Below are 24,123 nucleotides of genomic sequence, written 5' to 3' on the forward strand. Positions count from 1 at the left end.
CCATTGTGGGCAGGGACTGTCTCTTTGTTCCTGAACTGTACTTCCTAAGCACTTACATTGCTCAGCACACAGTAAGCGCTCAATAAATGACTGAATAAATGAATGAGAACCCAGGTCCTTCTGACTTCCAGGCCTGCTCTCTATCCACTAGGCCATGCTGCTTCACAATTATTATTATTAGTTTGTTAACCTGCCACCCTACAAGCACAGCTGCAGTTCTGAGTAATAAATTGCATTCTTTAAGCCCCAGGCAATGTTGGAGATCCTAGAATTAAATTTAGATGGCATGATTGCTGAAACTCTCCATGAACCTATAGTAATTTTAATATTAGCTGTACCTGTTAAGCAGTGTACTAAGCACTGAGGAAGATACACAATAATCAGGTCACACAAAGCTGCCATCCCATATGGGACTCACAGTCTGAGACTATCATATATCTAACTCTCCCCAAACCAGCTGAGTTAAGGCCTAATAATAATAATAATAATAATGGCATTTAATAAGCTCTTACTATGTGCAAAGCACTGTTCTAAGCGCTGGGGAGGTTACAAGGTGATCAGGTTGTCCCATGGGGGGCTCACAGTCAACCCCATTTTACAGATGAGGGAACTGAGGCACAGAGAAGTTAAGTGACTTGCCCAAAGTCACACAGCTGACATTTGGCAGAGCCAGGGTTTGAACCCATGACCTCCGACTCCAAAGCCCGTGCTCTTTCCATTGAGCCACGCTGCCTCAGTGTTATGTCAATGCTAATGTTATGACAGTTGTCTGGAGTGGACACCACTCCTCACTCAACAGAAAAGAGAAAAAGGCTATTTTTACAATTGTTTCAAGAAGTTAAAAGTGGAGATCTGAAGGAAGATCTGGTCTGTGCTGGGCAACTTGTTTTACCCATGAGAGCTCTTGATCATCTCAGCTGGAAATCAAACTTTGCCTGAAGAAAGAGACATCTTCAAGCCTTTAATGCCATTACAACACCTTTTTAAACTGCGAGATTGGGGGCATTCTAGACTCAAACTCAACCTGACTGGAACAAGAGTTTGAACAGAGTAATGTAATAGTAAGCAGCAGGGCCTAGAGAAAAGAAAAGAGGCCTGGGAATCAGGACAAGGGCTCTAATCTCGGCCCCACCACCTGTCTGTTATGTGACCTCATAAGCATTTAAATCCCACAATTATTATCATTTGAAATTCCCCCATTTACATCTAGGCCCTGCCACCTAGTAACTCTAATTTGACCTTGGATTTCATTTCCCTGAATGTGTGAGTGAAGAAGAGGGGCCTGAGGTCTAGGAACTGAGTTGGCTGCCTGCTGCTCAGCCAGGATAGTGCTCCATGTTATTCCAAATGATTCTCCAGCAAAGTAGCATGTGCCACTTTTGCTTTAGCCTTCTAGTCACCACACCAAACACAAGCAATCTCTTCATATTCATTCTCTCTCTCTTTTGCTCCACCCCAAATCTGAACCACAGTTTAAAGGAGCTGGGTAAACACTTTTATTAATCTTTACAAGATCCCACAGGAAAGGATTTCAGTAATTCTCATGCCTCAGAACACAAGCAATCTATTAGAGATTACTAAAGAAATAAAGGGCATTCAACTCCCAGCAGTTTTAGATTTTGCACTACGGACAATTCAGGGCGAGAGAGCATTTCCTATTTAATAGAGAGTTCAAGGGTGTGGACTTATTGCGGAGGAAGAACACCACTAAAGGCCATCCTCTTTAATTTAGCACTTAGCCTTCCTGGAGGAGAAATTCATCTTGGTGAGCAACAAGTCCTATCAGACACTCATTTTAACTTTAAAAGTAGATCAATATAAAGAAAGCACCTGGGGATCTTGGCAAAAAGATTCCAACAAATGTCGAATCCAAAGCCATTAGGGTGAAAATTAGATGAAAAACCAACAGGCTTCATAGAGAGCCCAAATAACTTTGGAAGAAGCAGGCCTGGTCTTTCTCTGAGGCAGGGTTCCCAATTTCTTTTGGTTTGTAAAAAAATTTGGGACCCCTTACCTTCTGCATCATCGATGCATTTAGGTCTGTACCCCTTAAGCACTGATTTTTACCCCACCCCCAACAGCACTTATCCATCTGTAATTTATTTTCATGTCTGTCTTCCCCTTTAGTTTCTAAACTTGGCAGAATTCGTAACTACCAACTCTGTTGGAATGGAGTCTTCCAAGTGCTTAGTACATTGCTCTGCACACAGTAAACACTCAGTAAATACCACTGACTGATACACTTCTCTCCCCTCCAGTGAGCATTTGGATTTATATAATCTCTGTGGATATCCCTTCTCCCCACTCCTTTGTGAGGACAAGCCTTCAGTGCCCTGTGCAGACTTAGAAATACCAGTGTAAGGACCTAAATGTCAGCAACCCTCAGAATCTGCCACTGTCATGAGATGAGAAAGTTGGATGATCCTTTCTCTTTTAGGCCATTTTCCTTACCTGCAAAATGGAGGTGTTGACAGGACTATGATTAAGAGGCCTATAAAAATCCTCTTGGGAAAGGTGCTATTAAAAAAGCAAGGAATGACTCTAAAAGTCAAATCAGTCAAACATCTTCATGGTGGAATGAAATGAATAATTTTCACCCCGTGTGTCATCTTGCAAGCATCTCATCACTTTGAATTATGAGGCCTTCCTCATTATTGTCTACAAAACCAACGTAATATCTTATTACGAGGAAACTTCATTATACGGCAAGTGGTTTCAAGCAAAAGTGCCTAAATAGGAGAGTTCAGCATTACAGAGCACACAGAGCTGTGGCCTTCTTTCACCCACACAACATAATGATTTCATTTCTATCTCCCTCTCTAGACTGCAAGCTCCTTGTGGGCAGGAAATTTATCTAACAGCTCTGTTTATATTGTACTCTCCCAAGCACATAGTACAGTGCTCTGCACACTGCAAGTGTGCAAGTGCTCAATAAATACAATTGATTGATTTGCCTTTTAAAAATGCAAATGGCAAGGAAGCAGGGGGTGGAGAGAAACAGCAGTAGCCAACACCTATTTTATCTTATAAATAAGAATATAGGTCAATATGTAAAACCGTGAGCTGTCTCATCTCACAAACTTAAGGTAACCAATGGATGAGAAGCAGCATGGTGTAGTGGACAGAGCACAGGGCTGGGAGTCAGATGGTCATGGGTTCTAATCCTGCCTCCACCACGAGTCTGCTGTGACCTTGGGAAATTCATTTCACTTCCTCTGTGCCTCCGTTACCTCATCTATACAATGGGGATTGAGATTGTGAGCCCCACAACGGGCAAAGGACTATGTCCAATCCTATTTGTTTCTATCCATCTCAGGGTTTAGTATAGTGCATGCCACATAGAAAGAGCTTAAAAATACCATTATTATTATTATTATTATTAAACTGGGGAATGGAACTAAAAGATAATAATAATTGCAGCATTTGTTAAAGCACTCACCATGTGCCAAGCACCATACTAAGTGCTAGGTGAGTTATAACAATCACATCAAACATAGTCCCTGCGTTATATGGGACTCACAATCTATGGGGCTCACAATCTAGGGCTAGGTTCCTGAACAACAACAACAACAACAACAAAAAAGAACCAACCCTCTAATATTTATTGTGAGAAGCTCGGATTATCATGGGAAGAGATTTCTATGGTAATTTTTACTAACATTAAGATTTGCCACCCTCACCTAGGGGTAAAATTCACATTCTTTAAAAACCAATCTCTGGAAGGTCAAAGAAAAAAAAAAGACTACAATCTCCAAAAACAACTCTAGCCATCTTCTCCTTTATCAGTAAAGAAGGAAGGGCAGCCACCCAACCTATTCGCTTCCTGTGCATGCTCTCCCTAATCATTTTGCCTTACCCACTTTGTTCCTCTAAAGAATGGTGCTAACTGGCTCCCACAGATTAGGTAGGGTCTAAAGAGGGAAGGAGACACACATTCATTTCACCACTTATATAGGTTAACAGAGATCAAAGACACAGCATGGTCTAGTGGAAAGAGCATGTTTTTTGTCTGGGAGTCAGAGGACCTGGTTTCTATACCCTGCTACACTAGTTGCCTGCTGTGTGACCTTGAGCACATTTGTTAACTTGTCGGCACCTCAGTTTCCTCATCTGTAAAAACGGGGTTAAGATACCTGTTCTCTCTTCCCATTAGGTCTTATGGGAAGGGCTACTAGATAGTAAGCAATGCTCTCAGAAACCTATTCTCAAGAGTCACTCCTCCAAAAACACTGTCATTCTCTTCCCCAGAATGAGAATCTGATCTCAGATGTACAGGCATATTATATAGGTAGCTACCAAACCTAGCCAAATTATATGCTTCTCTACAGGCTCGACAGAAAGGGCCAAAGAGTTACAGGCTTCCCAATGCACGGCTCAGGTAAGTAATAATTAGTCTTGGTATTTAGATGGCAACTTTCCACCTAGAAGCTGTTTTTAACCTCAACTCCATCTTACTAATGCTTATGACATCTTGGGAGAAGTACAGTGCATTCTACATCCTCATTTCACCCACTCTGAATAAGTGTTCAGGCTGCTCATAATGCGGTAAAATAACCCCGGGGTATGAGGGGAGGAGGGAAAAAACATCAGTGAAATGGCTCAGAAAAGAGGCAATGGAAAATTATACACTTCAAAAAGGTCAGAGTCCATATAACTAGTGCCTACTGAAACCAGCACTCAGTTACAGCCACACTCTGATTATCTACTGTAAACAAGACTGAAGAGCAGTGCTTTCACAAGGACTGTTCAAAAGCCAAACCTGCTCTGTTTCTTTGGTAACCTTGTAGTGAATATTAAGCATACCGAAATCTTGAGGAGCTATCAGCATGACCATTAGCTCTGCACAAACAACTTGTTTAATATGGAAGAATCTTCCTCTTTTTTCTATACCTGCTTTTCCTGTGTAACTTAATCAGATTGTTTCTGTGGGGTTCTAGGAGGGTCTCACTGCAAAAAAAAAAATGGCTTTGTACCTAAGTTTCATTCATTTTTTAAAACCTGTTATTTCACCATTACCATCCTTTAGACTGTAAGCTTGTTTTGGGCAAGGAACATGTCTGCTTATTGTTATATTGTACTCTCCCAAGAGCTTAATACAGTGCTCTGCACACAGTAAGCACTCAGTAAATATGACTGAATGAATCTCTTCTTTTAAAGAAGTTCTTCCTAGGGGTTTGAGAAAGGTAATCATGAGAGGTCAATGTCTATCAACAGAAATCCACTTAAGTCACCATCAGCATGTGGGACAAGGTCTGCGTCCAACCTGACAACTTACCTGAGCACTTAGAACAGTACTTGACATATAGTAAGTGCTTACATACAACAACAATAATAATAATAATAACCAGCACTGTCCAATTAGGTGTTAAGGAACAACAGACAGGTACTGGGTAACTGCTTGGAAGAGAGTGTCTGTTGCTCCAATTACTGAATTACAGGCAAGAAGTTCCATAAATATTCCAGCAGGAATCACTAACCACATGGACGTGATGCCAATGACTCATCAGAACAGTAAAAACTCTAAGAAAATGAAACATGAACACTACATTTCAGCTGAGGTTAACTAGGCCCACCCAACAATGCATCCTTGTTCCCCTAAAATTCTCTCTCTCAATCTGATCAAAGGTATTCTTCGAAAATTGTCTCAGGTTTTGTCCACAGCATTTCGGACATTACACCCCTATCGCCTTACCGGATGATTATCTAGTACCACCTGAGCCTGTCGGTGAGAACTCAGACTTGAGACAATTCTTGGACTCTTCCTGTGACAAGCAGATAGTCTAGCAGAAGGGTAACATGGCACTTCCCTCAGACACAACTAAATACACAACCACACAAAACCCTCCCATTTTGGCTTCAAGGAGTTGCTGAAATACACATACCTGCTACTTACTAAAGACCTATAATTTCTCAGCAATGCACTCCATAGCCTAGTCTTCTCCCTAATCAAAATTAGACTGCTTTGTGTACTTTGCTGGCATTTTTTCTCCTGCACAGCACAACTTGTCCTTTGAGGATGCTGCACTAAAATCTGATTTGATTTTATAATTGGATTTTAATGTTTTGGCTACCAACCAGCAAATTAAACAGCTCTTAGGAGAGGATTCACTGTCCAGCCAGACTACTCCACAAGTGGTTGACAGTATACAGCAGTCTTTCAGAAGCACAAAAGTGAAACGGTGTAAAAATAATAATAATAATTGGTACTTTTTCCCTACTGTCCTCAGGTATACAGCTGTCCCTGAAGTTGAGGAACAGCAATCCTGCACCTTGCATCTCTATTCCCAGTGGACTATACTGAGAGGAACTTAAACCTTTTGCCCTGACCTTCAAATCTAACAGAAAAGAACCTGAGAAACATGCCCAATGTGACCTTTAGGGGTGAAGAGATTAAATTAGGGAAATGCAAATAGCACATAAAAACCGCTAGCCAGCTGAAAAGTGATACAGAAACATCCATCAAATGCTCCAGGTCAGAAATTAACAGTCAACTGGACTGAACTGTTTATACTACAAGTCAATTCTCTGAAATCATTGAGTTCTACTCTTGAAGAACTCAGCATAAAAGAAAACTCATTGTTATAGCATGTGTGCCTTGATCAATACCACGTGGGCACACAACCTGTCTCTGACATCACATGATGTTCTAACCGGATAAACATGTGCTGTTGGAGGAATGATCCCTGATTCCCCCATAATGTCTGCTTAAGATGCATTGTGAAAATATTATGCATCATAGGATAAGTCACTACATATTGATATCCCCGGATGGAATCCATTACAGAAACAGAGTGGGGAGCCAGGAAGGAAGAAAGGGCAGCACAAGGGATGGACCTATAAAAACCCAAAACATACACAGATGGTACTGAGGATAAATGAGGAAAAATGAACTAGACAATGCTATGAAAGGGTTTAAGAATGAACAGAAGTTAGAGGAAACATTTAAAAGATGGAGTGGAGTAAGGAGATGGAAATAATCTACTGAAAGCAAGCAGAATAATCGCAACACAAACCAAGGTTTATGCCCAAAATGTTTTAACACAGCACACCCAAATTATCCAAATATACAGTATTTTACATCAACAGAGGAATTTTGGGAACTTCTGAACCACACACTTTGCTATCAATTAAAACCAAGTTCAGCTTTATGTAAGCTCAGGGAATACATCTACCAACTCTGCTGTATTCTCCCAAGAGCTTAGTACAATACTCTGCACAAAGTAAGAGCTCAATAAATACCACTGATTGATTATAAAAACCTAGGCATAAAAGCTATCTGTACATTTATGGATCCTATTTTGGATTTGAGGAAAAATTAAATCCTGCTCCAATGTCAATTATAAACAAAAATAATCATTACTCAGAGCTGCAGAGGTCAAGAGCCATCATTTGATTCCTGCAAATATGAAAAAGCTTATTTTTTTGAATTTGTTCAGAATTGAGTATTACAGTATCAGTATTTTATGAATTTTAAACAATCTAATTGGTAGTGCACACTTAGGCTACTTTTATCTTTGTTTCTTACCAGCCCCAGACCAAAAATCCTTGACAATTCACTTCAGTGGTATTTACTGAGTGCTTATTATGTGCAGAGCACTGTACTAAGCAGTTGGGAGAGTACAACAGAATTAACAGACACATTCCCTGCCTATAATGAGCTTACAGTCTAAAGATTTACATACATTTCTCTCAAGCTCAGTGGGCAGATGGGTTGGAGAATAGCTTTAACTTAGGCTATTCAGTGCTAAACCAGTCCTCCTACTGAGAGTTGAAAGGACCCCAATCTACAGTTCAATCCCCAGAAGGCCCTAGGGCTCCCTGAATTTCTCAGAATCAGATTGAGGAGAAATCTGTATTCCAACCTGAGTTCAAATTTGTGTTTTTTACATACTTTCTTATGGGCAAAGCATTCATTCTCTCAAAATTTACCAGAACAACTATCCATAGATCTAATTGGGCCTCACTTTACAGAATTTTGTATATTATTTACCTTCTCATTGCAATGACTTCATAAAAACTAAAAAGGCATACTTTCTACTCTAAAAGTGACTCTTACTGCCCTTCTAAGGCTGGGGTATCTATCCACCTTTAGGGAAGGCTCAGGGAACTGCTCAGGTGCAGAATCCAGATGGAGCCAACTTGACAACATCAAGGCTTCTTTGGCGAAGGTGGCTATTTAAGAAATTAGAAAAAAGGACTGCCCAATCGTATCACACAGTAACAGCCAAACGCTGATTCAAGTCTCATCAACTTTCTAAACCACTGCAATCAAAGGGGATATACTTGTACAAGAGATAAACTGGGCAATGTCATTATTTTAGGATTCTGATTTAGTAACCAAGTGGTCTGAAAGGCGAACGGTGACAAACACGTCCAGAGAACTGTAAAAGGGACTTTAAGTACTGAGTGACCTTTGGGACCAATGGTCTTGAAATGGAACACTACTATTTTCTTAAATAGAAAATTTGGGATCTGCCTATCAATCAATGGTATTTACTCAGCATGTACTGTGTGCAGAACACTGTACCAAGTTCTTGGGAAAGTACACTACAGCAGAGATGGTAGACGGGATCCCTGCCTACAAAAAGCTTAGAGATTAGAAAGGGAGGCAGACATTAAAATTACAGATGGATATGTACATGTGTTGTGGGGGTGGGGTGACAAAGTACTTAAGGGGTACCAACCCAAGTGCATAGGTGATGCAGAAGGCAGGGAAAGTAGGGGAAATGAGGGCTTAATCAGGGAAGGCCTCTTGGAAGTGATGCAATTTTAGTAGGGCCTTGAAGTTGGGGAGAGTGGTGGTTTGCCTGACATGAACGGGAATGGAGTTCCAGGCCTGAGTGAGAATATTGGCAAGGGGTCAGCAGCTAGAAAGATGAGGTCATGGTACATTCAGTAGGCTGGTGTAGAAGAACAAGGCATACGGATTGGCTTATAGTAGCAGAATAGTGTAGTAAGGTAAGAGTAGGGAATAGGTGATTAAGTGCTAAATAATTATGATTTTTACCACCATAGCTACTAACTGCAAAGCAAATGGGAGAAGTGAAGCAATCCCAAGTAAACTGAAAAGCCAAGTTCGTCTATAGACTGCAAGCTTGTTGTGGGCAGGGAACATGCCTGTTAAATTGTTATGCTGTACTCTCCTAAGCTCTTAGTACAATGCTCTGCACACAGCAAGCACTCAGAAAATACAATGAATGAATAATTGAAAACTACACTAATCAGTCTCGTTAGGGTCTACTGGACAGCTTTTCAAAGCCCTTGAAAGCAAGAGATACCCAGAAGTGTTTAGTATAGGGCTCTGCCCATAGTAAGTGCTCAAAAATGCCACTGATTGATTGACAGATTGCCCAACTATTCCAGTATGAACTTCTGAATATTCTGAACTGTTGCTTTTCCTTTCTTTACTTCAAGTCACTGCTCCTTAAAACCGCACTTCCATCTTTGGAGACTGCCTAATTCCCTTACTTCATTTATGCTATTACCTTGAAAATATTAATAGAAGTATCATGTCCCTTCAGTGTTCCCTTTTCATAATTTTAGGTCCTTTTGCCTTCTCATAGGTTTTATCCTCCCATGAATGTATAGTTTTCTTTTTACCCTTCAAATTCCGACACCATTCCTAACTGTGGTACCAAGAACAGACTACAGAATTTTAAGATCAATGATATTTATTGAGCACTTACTGTGTGCAGAGCACTATGCTAAGTGCTTGGGAAAGTTCGATATATTAGATTTGGTAGAAGCTATCCTGCCCACAAAGAGCTTACAGTCTATGGGGCAGACAGACATTAAAATAAATTACAGATGGGAAAATAATAGAGTATGAAGATATTTATATAAGAGCAGTGGGAGTATCGAAGTGTTTAAGGGGTACACCGCCAAATGCACAGTCAATGGTGAGGGGAGGGTGGATAAGGGAAATGAGGGCTTAGCTGCAAAAGGCCTCTTGGAGATCTTATTTTAGAAGGGTTTTTGAATCAATCAATGGTATTTGAAGTGCCTACTGAGTACAGAGCACTGTACTAAGTGTTCAGGAAAATACAACAGAGATGGTACACATGTTCCCTACCCACAAAGAGCTTACAGTCTACGTTCATTCATTAATTCATATTTATTGAGCACTCACTGTGTGCAGAGCACTGTACTGTACTAAGCGCTTGGGAAGTACAAGTTGGCAACATATAGAGACAGTCCCTACCCAACAGCGGGCTCACAGTCTCGAAGGGGGAGACAGACAACAAAACAAAACATATTAACAAAATAAAATAAATAGAATAAATATGAACAAGTAAAATAGAGTAATAAATACATACAAACATAAATACAGGTGCTGTGGGGAGGGGAAGGAGGTAAGGGAGGCGGGAGGGGGAGGAGGGGGAGAGGAAGGAGGGGGCTCAGTCTGGGACGGAGCGGTTTGCGGGGAGGGGGTGGGGGGAGGGGCGGGCCCGGGACTCCCCTCGCCGGACAGAAAAGCCATGATGGGAAGAGTGGTGAACTGTCAGAGTTGAGGAATTTGGAGGGAATTCCAAGCCCAAGGGAGAACATGGGCAAAGGGTCTGTTTGATAAAGAGGTGGATGGGCAGCCATTGGGTTTTTTTTAAAGAGTGGAGAGACATGGACTGAATGGTTTTTCAGAAAAATGATGCAAGCAGCAGAGTAAATTATGGACTGGAGGTGGGGGAAAGACAGGAGGCTGATGAAATTGGGTGAGAAATGCTTGGATCAGTGCACTAGCAATTTGGATGAAGAGGAAAGAGCAGATTGTGGTGATGATGTGAAGGTAGAGCAGACAGGATTTAGCTACAGTTTAACTGTAGAGTTGAAAGACAGAGATGAGGAGAGAATAATGCCAAGGTTACAGGCTTTTGAGGCAGGGAAGATGATGGTGTTGTCTACAATGACGGGAAAGTCAGGCGCAGGCATAGGAGATACATGCACACTGTATTCACTCCATGTTTTTTACATTTATACTTTTCTTAGTGATGTCACTGTCATCCCACTGCAAGCATTTATCTCATTTGACATCAGATACAATTTAAGAACTACTACTTTCCAGACAGCTGTTCTCTATATTGCATAAGGTCCATTTATTTCAGCTCATCTGGTAAATGACTCAAGCCATTCAGCACTGTTGAATATCATTTCATTACAGACAGCCCTTGTGATAATTTTTTCATATTGGCTCTGGCTTCCTTTGCTATCTGCCAGTCTCTGTGGCTTGTATAATTCACAAATCCCAAGGTGAACTTAACATAATCCCCAATTTGCAGACTGCCAACTGTTCCACAGATAGTTTCTTTCTCTTGCTTTTTCGTCTTCCTTCAAACAGCAAAAATTTTTTTAAAAAAACAAACATCTGGAAACAAGAACTAGAGGAATGAGGGGGACCCAAACCTAGAAACAAAACTTCTAAAGACCTAACCCACACAATTCTGTGAAGAACACTTATGTTCAATTATCCCAGGTTCTGTTTTTTTCCATACCCTAAATAGATAACACCACAAATTACTGTCTAAATTTCAAAATAAGCTTAGCATTGCTACATTCTGTTTCTTGATGAGGTAGTGACATGCCCAAATCTTGGAATGGCAAGAGCTTTGGGAAATGCTGACAGGTGTCCCTCTACACTGTGAGCCCATTGTTGGGTAGGGACTGTCTCTATATGTTGCCAACTTGTAGTTCCCAAGCACTTAGTACAGTGCTCTGCACACAGTAGGCGCTCAATAAATACAACTGAATGAACAAATGAATGAAATACAGCTCATACTTCCGGAATTTTTTTTAAAACCTAAAAAAAACCCCAAAAACCTTTCCAGACTACATTTTGGCATTAAAGAACAATCCCTTAATTAGAACACTAAATGACTTTTAAATATGAGGGGGGAAAGCTCATCGCTAGTGAATATTTTTTGGCTTTTAAAACTCAAACTTTCTGAATTTACTATAGTAATTCAATCCAATAGCTGCATCTTGGATTTGTTTACTTTCAATTTATGATGGCACAATTTATTGTGATCCAAAAATCAACAAGGCTGAGGGCCAGGCTAACAGTTACGGTGGCTACCTACAACTTGCCATGGGGGACGAATAAAAGGTTTAAATATTCTGCTTTGAAAGAACAATCAATCAATTAGAAACCAAGGCAGGCTCCCTCAACGACAGTGAGAACCAGCTCCCTAGAATATCGGATATGGGGGACAGGTAACAGCATCTTAAAAAATGAACTGTCAACTTGAAAGGGGAAAGATTACATGACAAGCACAAAGTAGTTAAGCCTCAGGAAAAATGTACATCTTCAGGGTAGGAAGTTGCCTCAAATGCATCCGTAGGAGTGGTCACTGACAATTCAGATGCTTCAGATTAAACAAGACAGGAACTTTTGCTTTATTAGCTATTTAACTCATATTGGCAATTTTTCTAGAAAAATTAACGCAAGCAAAATATGCGCTGTGAATTTACTTTGTTCACATATAAGTTTGCTTTCTTGAACAACAACTATGAAAGATTTTTTTTTAAATGGGCTTACAGGTATTGGGGCTTAAATTCACTTTTAGACTGCATGCTAAAGGCTAATTTTAATACTTTCAAAATCAAAATAAAAAAACATTTGAAATACCAGCTCTCTTCTGACATTTCTCTACTAGCAATTACAGTGGAATTATAATAGCAACATTATAAAACTAGGCCTATGCCAGCATTACTGTTCACTTACACTTGTTTTAAGTAGCACTAAGTCAGGTAATGAGCTTTCAAGAGTGGGCTATTTTGTTTCTTTTCATATGTGCACAAGGGCACATTCTTAACAGTTTTTTCAATGCATCTCATTGCTTAGGAGACAATTCTGCCTTGAAAGGATTTCCCTTGATTGTGCTGTTTTCTTTTGGAGGAAGGGGTCCTTTAATGAAAATTAATTCATTCTCAAACACAGTGTGTGGCATGTTTTACTTTAAAGTATGAGAGAAATTTACAAACCTCCACCTATACGGTTAAATCTAACAGTTTCTACCCTTAAGTAGCCTTTCATTCGTTATATTCTGTATTGCACTTGAAACGAGTTAAGGAAAGAAAGGCCCAAAAACTTATCACATACATTTTTTTTGACATGTACCAACTGTCCTGGTATCTCCATAAGAAACTAGGGTAAATCAGGTAAGACTCAGTGATATACCAATCAGCAAAAACGTGAAAAATACAAGTGAGAGAACAGTGTGTGCACATGTGTTTGTGCTAGGCAGGATTTAAAAGATAACATCCATTGCCAAATTTAGTAAAATGAACCTGGATATGGCATTCTTCCCCTCATCTCACATCCAAATGGGGAGAAGAGACTCAAAGTGGACACATATCAACTGCTTAGCTAACACTTCTTACCTACACCAAAATAATCGATTTAAACTGGCATTATTGTTATTTAACCGCCCAGGTTTCTTGGGGATATCTGGGGCAAATAGGTAATCCCCTGAATGCTGCAACCTAGCTTTACCAGAAAAAACTCCTTCTCAAACCAAGTCCATAACAGTGGACTATTTATAAGAGTTATTTATATTAATGTAGGTCTCCCCCTCTAGACTGTAAGCTCATTGTAAACAGGTCTACTAATTCTATTGTATTGTACTCTCCCAAGCACTTAGTACAGTGCTCTGCACACAGCAAGCACTTAAATACTATTGATGATGTAGGGAAATTCACTTGGGGTGCATTCAGGTATTTGCAGAATTGTATTTGCAGTCTGTCAAAATCTCTTACAGTAGAATTTGAAATTGACAGAAGCCCAAGCTTTCACTAGGATTGCCACAAAGTTTGACTAGCAACTCCAACCTTAATTTGGTATTTCTAAACGTCCACAAACATATCTTACAAAAAAAATTTTTAAGCATAATTTGAAAATCCCATGTGTTATATATAATTCAATAGCAACAGAAATGACTAGACTACACTGTTCATTCAATTCAAGATATTTTGCATGACCACTCAAAATAAGTGACTTTCCATGCTGAGGTGTGAATTTAGATTATCACAGGTCTACTTCTTTCCAGTAGAGAATGACTATCTTTCCCATTGCTTCATCTGATACCTGTCTCTAGACTGTAAGCTCGTTAAAGGCAGGGAATGTGTCTGCTAATTTCTTTTTCATGGTATTTGTTAAGGACTTACTATGTACCAGGCACTGTTCCAAGAACTGAGGCAGATACAAGCTAATCAGGTTGGACACAGTCCATGTTCCACAAGAGGCTCACAGTCGTAATCCCCATTTTACAGATGAAGTAACTGAGACACACAGAAGTAAAGTGACTTGCCCAAGGTCACACAGCAGATAAATGGTGGAGCTGGGACTAGAACTCAGATCCTTCTGACTCCCAGTCCTGGGTTCTATCCACTAGGCACACTGTGCTCCCCCAAGGGTGCTCTGCACGTAGTAAGCACTCAACAAATATGATTGATTGTTCCTTAGATATAGATTCATTCTTGCATTGTATTCGGGTGCTTCCCCTCACAAATTTCTTCTGATACAAGGCAGGTTAGGTTCACTGCAAGTGGCAGATTGAAAGCTTGCATCAGAAAAGATTTCACAAAACTGGATAACTCTTTCCCAACAATCCTTTGTATGAAGGTTTAAATATACTAAGCCCTACCGGAGGGTGAGTTTACTCTGAGTTTTCTGGATAGAACACAATGGCAGACTTAAGCGTTTTCTTTGGCCAACATGCACCTCTCTGGGTGGAGCAAGACTTGGTTTCAAGAAATGAGGTTGGGTATATGGGTGCATGATTGGCCACACAAGAGCACTGCAATAATAATGATAATAATAATGTTATTTGTTAAGCGCTTACTATGTGCCAGGCACTGTACTAAGTGCTGGGGTGGGTACAAGCAAGTCGGGCGGGACACAGTCCCTATCCCACATGGGGCTCACAGTCTCAATCCCCATTTTACAGATGAGAGAACTGAGGCCCAGAGAAGTGAAGCGACTTGCCCAAGGTCACACAGCAGACAAGTGACATTCTGACTCGCAGGCCCATACTCTATCCACTACATCTTGCTGGCATTACAATGCAAGAGTCTACAAGATCGTATCCCCTATATTACTGGGGAACTACAAATAATAGCATCACTTTACTATTTATTTGAAAAGCTACTTTCTATCAACCTACTCAGTTAAAACTCCAGTTTAGAAGCCTTTTAAACTGCTCTAAATGAAACTGATTTTTAATATAAAAAGTTTGCCTTAGTGAACATGGAGTATCTGGTTTTTAAACTAAACAGCAAATATGAATACCAATACCTGAGTTGAAAGATGACATTTCTGAACAACACAGAGCTAAAGCACATGTGGAGGGTCAGCTAAAAGCTGATTTTCCTGTTTAAAACTGGATTTTTAAAGTTAAAAGATTATAAACCCCACAGTGCAGCATTTTTATCCTTCACAAGTATGTATGCATTCCATACAAGACAACGAAATGTTTATTAGTGGCATAAGAATCCACTAGCTAACATTAATTGAATGGCAAATCCTTTAAGAACATCCCTTCATGTCTTTTCATGGACTACCTAGAAAGGACCATCCCATTTTAATTTCATAAACTCATAGGAAATATTTAGAAGGATAATAGTTTTTACCTTAAAAGGGACATTTTGACAAAGTGAGCAAGAATATTTCAATAATCCTGAACTCAGTATTGTCTCTTGTAAAACACAATCCAGTTATTGTATTTTTGAATGTCTACTGTAAGCAGAACTCTATCCTAAGTACTTGAGAAAGCAGACACAAAAAGACAGTTTCTTCTCCAGGGACTTTAAATACAATCGATAAATGCCACTGAATGAGCTAGTAATAGAGTTTGCTTTATACTAGTACCTTGAACACATTCTCATTCTCACATTCTCTCTGTCCGGGCCAATATAACCAAAGCAACAGTCATCTTCCTTTGAACTACTTTGATGTCATCAATGGGTTGCCTATCACAAAAAATACTTTTGTTACAATGAGAAACATTTCTTCATATTTTCATGATTTTGAAAATGTCAGGTTTGATAGCTCATCAATGGCATATCATTTTAATGTCTTTACTGCCAGAAATAAAACTTTAACAAGTGTGGGTGGGCACATTCCTTTGAATACACATAGATCTGTTCTTTGTATTCAAAGATGACTTGGCTGAGGGTGAGACTTTATTCTGCCTCAGTCATTTCACTCCACCCTAATACACAATTTGGCTGTATCTTTAAGAATGAATGGAAACTAAACAAACACATAGTACACACACATATATGAACAAATACTATTAAAATACATATATAATGTATAGGTGTGTGTACACATATATATATGCTTATACATCTCTTTCTCTCTCTCTGCTCTCTCTCTCTCCCTTTAGTATTTGTTAAACCCTTACTACGTATCAGTTACTGTGCTAAGGGCTGGGGTAGATACAAGTTAATCTGGTTGGACGCAGTCCCTGTGTCACAGTCTTAAACATCGTTTTATAGATAACTGAGACCCAAAGAAATTAAGTGACTCGCCCAAGGTCACACGGTAGACAAATGGTGGAGTCAGGACTAGAACCCAGGTCATGATTCCCAGGCCCATGCTGTAACCACTGGTCATGCTGGTTCTCTGCTATATGTATATTTTACATCAAAAAGCAAAACACACCTCAACAATACCACTTCATAGTTGAGAAGAGTAGGTTCTTCTACATACTGATGGAAATCCCATTACACATTTTATTACAAAGCTTAAGGTCCTCATTTAATTCCAAGAAAATGACTTTCCAAAATTTTGCCAGACATTAAAATTCAGCACTCTATACTTAATCTATTTTACATGTCCTTTTAATTCACATGACAGTCTATTCAGTGGGCCCTAAAAGTATTTCTGAATAGAAGGGATTGCTGAATGGTCTAGGTAACAGCATTTGGTCCATTGGAAGTACAATAAAAAGGTCTTTGGGTATCCCTGGGCCAGGATACTATCTCCTAAATATCAGTTCCTATTTCAAGAAAACTACTTCCAGTTTTGTAAATATATTTTTATGAAATTTTATATATGTATATATAAAAAAATCACATGAAACCTAACAGAGCCTCCAAATTTATTCAGATATAGCAGCGAACGATGTAACAAATGAAAATGTAAAACACATTTCTTTGGTTGCGGGCTTTGAAGACAGAGGTCATGGGTTCAAATCCTGCCTCTGCCACTTGTCAGCTGTGTGACTTTGGGCAAGTCACTTCACTTCTCTGGGCCTCAGTTTCCTCATCTGTAAAGTGGGGATTAAGACTGTGAGCCCCTCGTGGGACAACCTCATCACCTTGTAACCTCCCCAGCGCTTAGAACAGTGCTTTGCACATAGTAAGTGCTTAATAAATGCCATTATTATTATTATCATTCCCCTAAATATTTCAGAAAGTTTCTTCATTCATAAACAAGTGAACTTCAGATGGGAAAATGAGTAACTTGAACACCATAAATTAGCGGTAATCAAAGGGACTTTGTTTTAAGAGTACCTTAGCACTTGAAGCTCTATTATGTAAGCTCATTATGGGAGGGAATGTGTCTGTTAATTCTCCTGTATTACATGCTCCCAAGAGCTTAGAACAGTGCTCTGCATATGATAAGCGCTCAATAAATACCTGTGACTGATTGATTATGAGTAGAGGCCTTGAAATGCTGAGACTAGCAGGGTTGACCACTTGCACATGAAATCTACTGGGTAACCCTCAAGGACTTCTTCTGGCCCCTCTCAGAACATTGGCCTGGGCCTGTCAACCTCCCCCGTTAGAATGTTAATTCCTTGAGGGCAGGGACCAAGTATTGGTGCATTCTCCCAAATATTGAGTCTAGTGCTCTGAACATAGTAAATGTTTGATAAATTCGTTTGGATGAATAGAAATGCCTTTACTGGGTTAGAACAATTGTCCCTCCGGGGTAATATTAGGCCTGAGAGTGGCAACAGGTTGCTTGGAGGAACAGCATGAGATTTCCTTCCTTGACACCCACATCCTAACAGTTAGTTAGTATCATTTAATACCCCTCCCTCTGCAGCCCTAATTTTCCTTCTAACTGCTATTATGGACCAGTCACCTCAGTCTATTCAACTTTCTGTGGTAACAAATTTCACATGTCTAGTACCAACTGGATGACATAGTTCCTTTTTTTTTAAAAAAAAAAAAAACATCACCTTCAGCACATGCTCCCTCAACCAACTGGTGTTCACCAAGCCCCCCAACATTTCTATGCTCACCCCATCCATACACTTCATGATTTATAGGTGAAATAGCATGGAGTAATGGATAGAGCACAGGCTGGGAGTCAGAGGGCCATGGGTTCTAATCCTGACTCCACCACCTGTCTGCTGTGTGGCCTTGGGCAAGTCACTTAACTTGGCTGTGCCTCAGTTTGCTCAGCTGTAAAATGGGGATTAAGTCTGTGAGTCTCGTGCAGGACAGGGACTGTGTCCAAACCAATTTGCTTGTATCCACTCTAGCGCTTACTACAGTTCCTGGCACATAGTAAGCACTTAAACACCATAATTATTATTACTATTAGTAGGTTTCAATCATGTCTCCTTTTTGGCATTCGTCTTTCCCCTGACAGAATCTAATCTTTCAAACTTACTCTCTCCTAGTGGCCCTGACTCCAAATCCCAATAGGTAATCAAATTTAAAATGGCACTTGAAGCCTTTGCAAAATGAATCATATTGACTGAACGCTTACTGTGTGCAAACAGTCAGTCCATTGTATTTACTGAGTGCTTACTTACGCAGAGCACTGTACCACATACTTGGGAGAGTACAACAATATACACACATTTCCTGCCCAGAACAAGCTAACAGTCTAGATGGGGAGACAGACATTAATATAAATAAAATTAAAGCTGTGTACATAAGTGCTGTGGGGCTGGGAGGGGGGAAATCATAAAGTCAGGGTGACACAAAAGGGATGGGGAGAAGAGGAAAGGAGGACTTAGAGAAGGCTTCTTGGAGTAGATGTGCCTTCAATAAGGCTTTGAAGGTGGGGAGAGTAATTCTCTGTCGGATGGGGTTGGGGGTTCCAGGCCAGAGGCAGGATGTGGTCAAGGGGTCGGCAGTAAGACACAGGAGACAAAGGTACGGTGAGAAGGTTGGCATAAAAGGAGGGAAGTGTGTGGGCTGGGTTGTAGAAGAAAAGTAGCAAGGTGAAGTAGGAGGGGGCAAGGTGACAGTGTTTTAAAGCCAATGGTAAGGAGTTTCTGTTTGATGTGGAGGTAGAGTGTGGCTTAGTGGAAAGAGCACGGGCTTGGGAGTCAGAGGTCATGGGTTCTAATCCCGATTCCACCGCCTGTCAGCTGTGTGACCTTGGGCAAGTCACTTCACTTCTCTGTGCCTCAGGTACCTCATCTGGAAAATGGGGATGGAGACTGTGAGCCCTAGGTGGGACAGGCTGATTACCCTGTATCTACCCCAGCGCTTAGAACAGTGCTTGACACATAGTAAGTGCTTAACAAATACCAACATTATTATTATTATTATTATTATTAATCACTGGACATTCCTGAGGAGTGGGGAAACGTGGCCTGAACATTTTTGTGGAAAAATGATCCAGGCAGCAGGGTGAAGTATGGACTGTAGTGGGGAGCAACAAGAGGCAGGGATTTCAGCAAGGAGGCTGGTACAGTAATCAAGACAGGGTAGGATACAGGACTGGATGGGGAGGAAAGGGCAGATTTTAGCAAGGTTGTGATAGGAGGGGGAAAGGTGACCGAGTGCTTTAAAGCTGATGGTAAGGAGTTTCTGTTTGATACAGAGGTGGACGGGCAATCACTGGAGGCTCTTGAGAAGTGAAGAAGCATGGCCTGAACATTTTTGTAGAAAAATGATCCGGGCAGCAGAGTGAAGTATGGAAAGGAGTGGGGAGAGACAAGAGGCAGGGAGGTCAGCAAAGGAGGCTGATAAAGTCCTCAAGGCAGGATGCGATAAGTGATTGGTAGCAATTTGGATGGGGAGGAAAGGGTGGATTTTACTGTTGTTGTGAAGGTCGACCCAACAGGATTTAGTGATGGATTGAATATGTGGGTTGAATGAGGGATAGGAATCAAGGATAACACCAAGGTTACAGGCTTGTAAGACAGGAAGTGCTGTGGGGTTGAGGGAGGAGGGAATAAAGGGTGCAAATCCAAGTGCAAAGGTGACACAGAATGGATGGAAGAGGAGGAAATGAGGGCTTATGATTGACGAAGGCCTCTTGGAGATGTGATTTTAATGAGGCTTTGATGGTGGGGAGAATGATCAGAATGACCATCTGGTAAGTGCTTAGTACAGTGCTCTGCACACAGTAAGTGCTCAATAAATATGATTGAATGAATCTGTCAGATACGAAGAGGGAAGGCATTCCAGGCCAGAGGCAGGATGTGGGCAAAAGATCAATGGCAAGATAGACCAGATCAAGGTAGAAAGTTCTACCTCTTCAGACATGGAAACAGTGAAAGGGCTGGTGTCAAGAGCCTGTGAAGGGAAGTGATCTGAAGTCAACTCTGTCCTCTTACCTAACTCCTGGCACCTAAAGCCACACCCACACCCTTAGCAATGACAAAACCTCTAGGAAGAAAAGATGTGTGAAGTCCTGGAAACTTAAGTTTTCCATTTGGATCCTCTCTACCCTTTTCAAGAGATTCAGAAAAGAGGTGGTCAGCTCTCAACACTGGTACCAGCCACAGAAACAGCCTGCCAAGCTCCAAAGATTACACCATCAAGAATATATTCACTGACCAACAACAACAAAAAAACCCAACACATCCCAAACAAGCATCAAAAATTTAAAACCCATATGCTTATAATATTCTCGCAATGTGGAGTGTTTGTTTTATGACAGTACCAAAGAAACTACTATCAAAATTCAGAACGTTCAATAAATCTTTCTATGCAACTACATAAAATGCTTAAGAGTATTCATTAATCAGACCATTTTTACCTACAGGGACAAATATATAATCACCAATTCAAACACGAAAGTCCCTTCTTTGAATTACAAACCTCTTTCAGTTGGGTCAACCACTTGGCTCTGCTTTTCTTTACCTGTCAGGGGGTGTGATTGGGTGCAAACATTTCAAACAAGTTGGGCTCTGCTGTATTGAGAACACAGCTCACTAAAACCTGCTTGATGAATCTTTTCAATCCTTTCAAAGAATTGTTCCATGCTGTATTTAAAACACATCTTACTGAGAACTGCCTGATGAACCTTTTTAATCCTTCCAAAGAATCGGGCTTTAGTTGCTAAGAAACTACAATTTTAGTGCACTATAAATCATTTTAGGAAGCTCAGCCCAATGCAGAGGTTGACTAGACTAGTAAAGATCACAAACATCTCTCATCAACCAGTGGAAATTAGAATTAAATGATATTTCTTTAAATCAAAAGTGTCCGGAACACAGAATTCTATGTAGATTGAGCCCCTGTTCTATCTCCACCTTGCTTCTATAATGTCCCATTACTTCAGAGGAAGACAGAAAAAAAAAAATCACGATGTATTTAGCAGAGTCAATGCTGTATATTGGGGGGGGGGGGGGTGTACAACGACCCATTTCCTTCCTGACCCCTACAGTGAACACCTGATTCCAAACACAAGACTTTAATAATTCTATTTAACTTAAATATTTTTTATATTGAATGGATAATGCTTTCCTGTTTAGGGTATTTCTATTGCAAATCTTCAGAATCTTAACAACTTTCATTTGTTCTTTGAGGTACAACAAGGTAAGAAACACTGAAAGGTCACATAAGGCTATATCACATAAAAAGCAATTACTGTGATCGAGAACTTTGAAAATTACCACAAAAATAGCATATGGCAAGGTACACAAAAATTAACATATCGAGATACAAGTTACTATACCTGCCCCCAATTTTTTTTATTTGTCTTAGCGTAACTGTAAAGAAAAATAACCGATGAAAAAGGATATAAACAGCTTACTCTATAAATCCTTTATTTAAAAAAAGTGCTCAGGCTTTTATGGGCTTGTGGAAACAAAACCATATGAGCTTTTAAAAAATGAACAACTCTCCCGTCATTCAGGCCTCTCACAGATCAAGACATTTGGCAGATGGTGTCACGCAAACCAAGCACTACCCTTTGAAGTTAAAATACATTTTGTGCACTGCTCATCCTTCTCCCATCACCGCTCTTCTGCTTCACCCAGGCTCTCATATTTTACCTCTCTCGAAGACACACTCTTGGACCACGGAATTGTCTTCCATGCTACGTACTGATCTTGGCATTGAGTCGCCAATACCCATCCCACAGAGATGCCCCACCAATCTGGCACCTCCACTCCTGGCCCCTTTCCATTCTCACTGACCGCATCCACCCCCCGCGGGTCCGACCTCCAGTCCTCAGAGATACTCCCTCTGTCATGCTGACACTCATGGGTGGGTGGGTGGGTGGGTGGATGGAGGAGTGGTGGATGGAGGAATGGACGGAGGAGTGGATGGATGGAAGGGTATGTAAGTTGGTGGGTGGGTGCTGGAGGGGCGGATGGATGGAGGGGTGTGTAAGTGGGTGGATGGAGGAGTGGGTGGTGTAGGGGTGGATGGATGGAGGGGTACGTGGGTGGGTGGGCGAAAGGATGTAGGGGTGGATGGATGGAGGAGTGGGTAACTGGGTGGATGGAGGAGTGGGTGGTGTAGGGGTGGATGGATGGAGGGGTAAGTGGGTGGGTGGGCGAATGGATGGGGGGGTGGATGGATGGAGGAGTGGGTAAGTGGGTGGGTGGGTAGATGGAGGAGTGGGTGAGCTGATGGAGGAGTGGGTAGTGTAGGGGTGGATCGATGGAGGAGTAAGTGGGTGGGTGGGCGAACGAATGGAGGGGTGGATGGATGGAGAAGTGGGTAAGTGGGTGGGTGGGTGGATGGAGGAGTGGGTGGTGTAGGTGTGGATGGATGGAGGAGTATGTAAGTGGGTGGATGGTCGAATGCATAGAGGGGTGGATGGATGGAGGAGTGGGTGGTGTAGGAGTGGAAGGAGGAGTGGGTGGTGTAGGGGTGGATGGATGGAGGGGTGTGTAAGTGGGTGGGTGGGTGAAAGGATGGAGGAGTGGATGGATGGAGGAGTGGGTAAGTGGGTGGATGGAGGGGTGGAGGGGTGGATGGAGGAGTGCGTGGTGTAGGGGTGGATGGATGGAGGAGTGGGTGGGTGGGTGAATGGATGGAGGGGTGGGTAAGTGGGTGGGTGGATGGAGGAGTGGGTAGTGTAGGGGTGGATGGATGGAGGAGTGTGTAAGTGGGTGGGTGGATGGAGGAGTGGGTAGTGTAGGGGTGGATGGATGGAGGAGTGGGTTAGTGGGTGGGTGGGTGGATGGAGGAGTGGGTGGTGTAGGTGTGGCTGGATGGAGGGCTGTGTAAGTGGGTGGGTGGGCGAATGCATGGAGGGGTGGATGGATGGAGGAGTGGGTAAGTGGGTGGGTGGGTGGGTGGGTGTATGGAGGAGTGCCTTCCTTCCTCCGTCCGCCCGCTCCCCAGGTCCCCACCCCAGCAGCCCCTCCCAAACCCCGACCCCTTTCCAGGGTCACTTCACGCCCGAAGTGCCATTTCCTCCCTTTTGCCTTCCTCCTCCTCCGCCCCCCAACCCTAATTCCACTCCCATCTTCTTCTCCCCTCGGCGGGGAGTTGGGGGGGGGGGGAGAACCTCGCCCCCCTTGGGCCACCGCCCCCTTACCGTTCTGGGCGGCGCCGGGCCCCGGGAGCAGGGAGCCCGTCACCAGGAGCAGGAGCAGGGACAGGGGGAGGGCCGGGCCCGGCGGGAGCCGGCAGGAGACCCGCATCCTGTCGGGGCGGGGGAAGGATGGAAAAAGGAAAGAGGGAGGACGGGGGAAAGGAAAGAGGGAGGACGGGGGAAAGGGAAGAGGGAAGAGGGAGGAAAGGGGCGGGGGGCAGACGGAGGAGGGAGGAGGAGGAGGAGGAGGAGGAGGAGGAGGAGGAGGAGGAGGAAGAGGAGGAGGAGGAGGAGGAGGAGGAGGAGGAGGAGGTGTTGGTGGCGGCGGCGTCACTGAGGAGCCGCTCCGTCCTTCTCCGTCCTCCTCCTACCGCCGCAGCACCCAAATCTCGCGAGAGCTCCGCGCCGGGTCGGGGTTGGGAACGGGGGGGAGA

At 42.1% G+C, this 24,123-nt stretch overlaps 1 protein-coding gene across 2 annotated transcripts in view; it reads right to left on the reverse strand.

Annotated features, from left to right (window-relative positions):
- The window catches only part of NPTN (neuroplastin), a 58,337-nt gene extending 34,465 nt beyond the window's left edge, over positions 1 to 23,872 (reverse strand). Inside the window, exon 1 of one of the 2 annotated variants that reach the window (XM_038746225.1) lies at positions 23,693 to 23,872. In XM_038746225.1, the coding sequence (XP_038602153.1) occupies positions 23,693 to 23,798 (106 nt within the window). In that variant the 5' untranslated portion in view covers positions 23,799 to 23,872. The remainder of the gene's footprint in view (positions 1 to 23,692) is intronic. The other variant, XM_038746226.1, reaches the window with a different exon arrangement.
- Positions 23,873 to 24,123: the final 251 nt, after the last annotated feature.

Source organism: Tachyglossus aculeatus, chromosome 5 (genome assembly GCF_015852505.1).
Source record: "Tachyglossus aculeatus isolate mTacAcu1 chromosome 5, mTacAcu1.pri, whole genome shotgun sequence".
NCBI classification, from domain to species: Eukaryota; Metazoa; Chordata; class Mammalia; order Monotremata; family Tachyglossidae; genus Tachyglossus; species Tachyglossus aculeatus.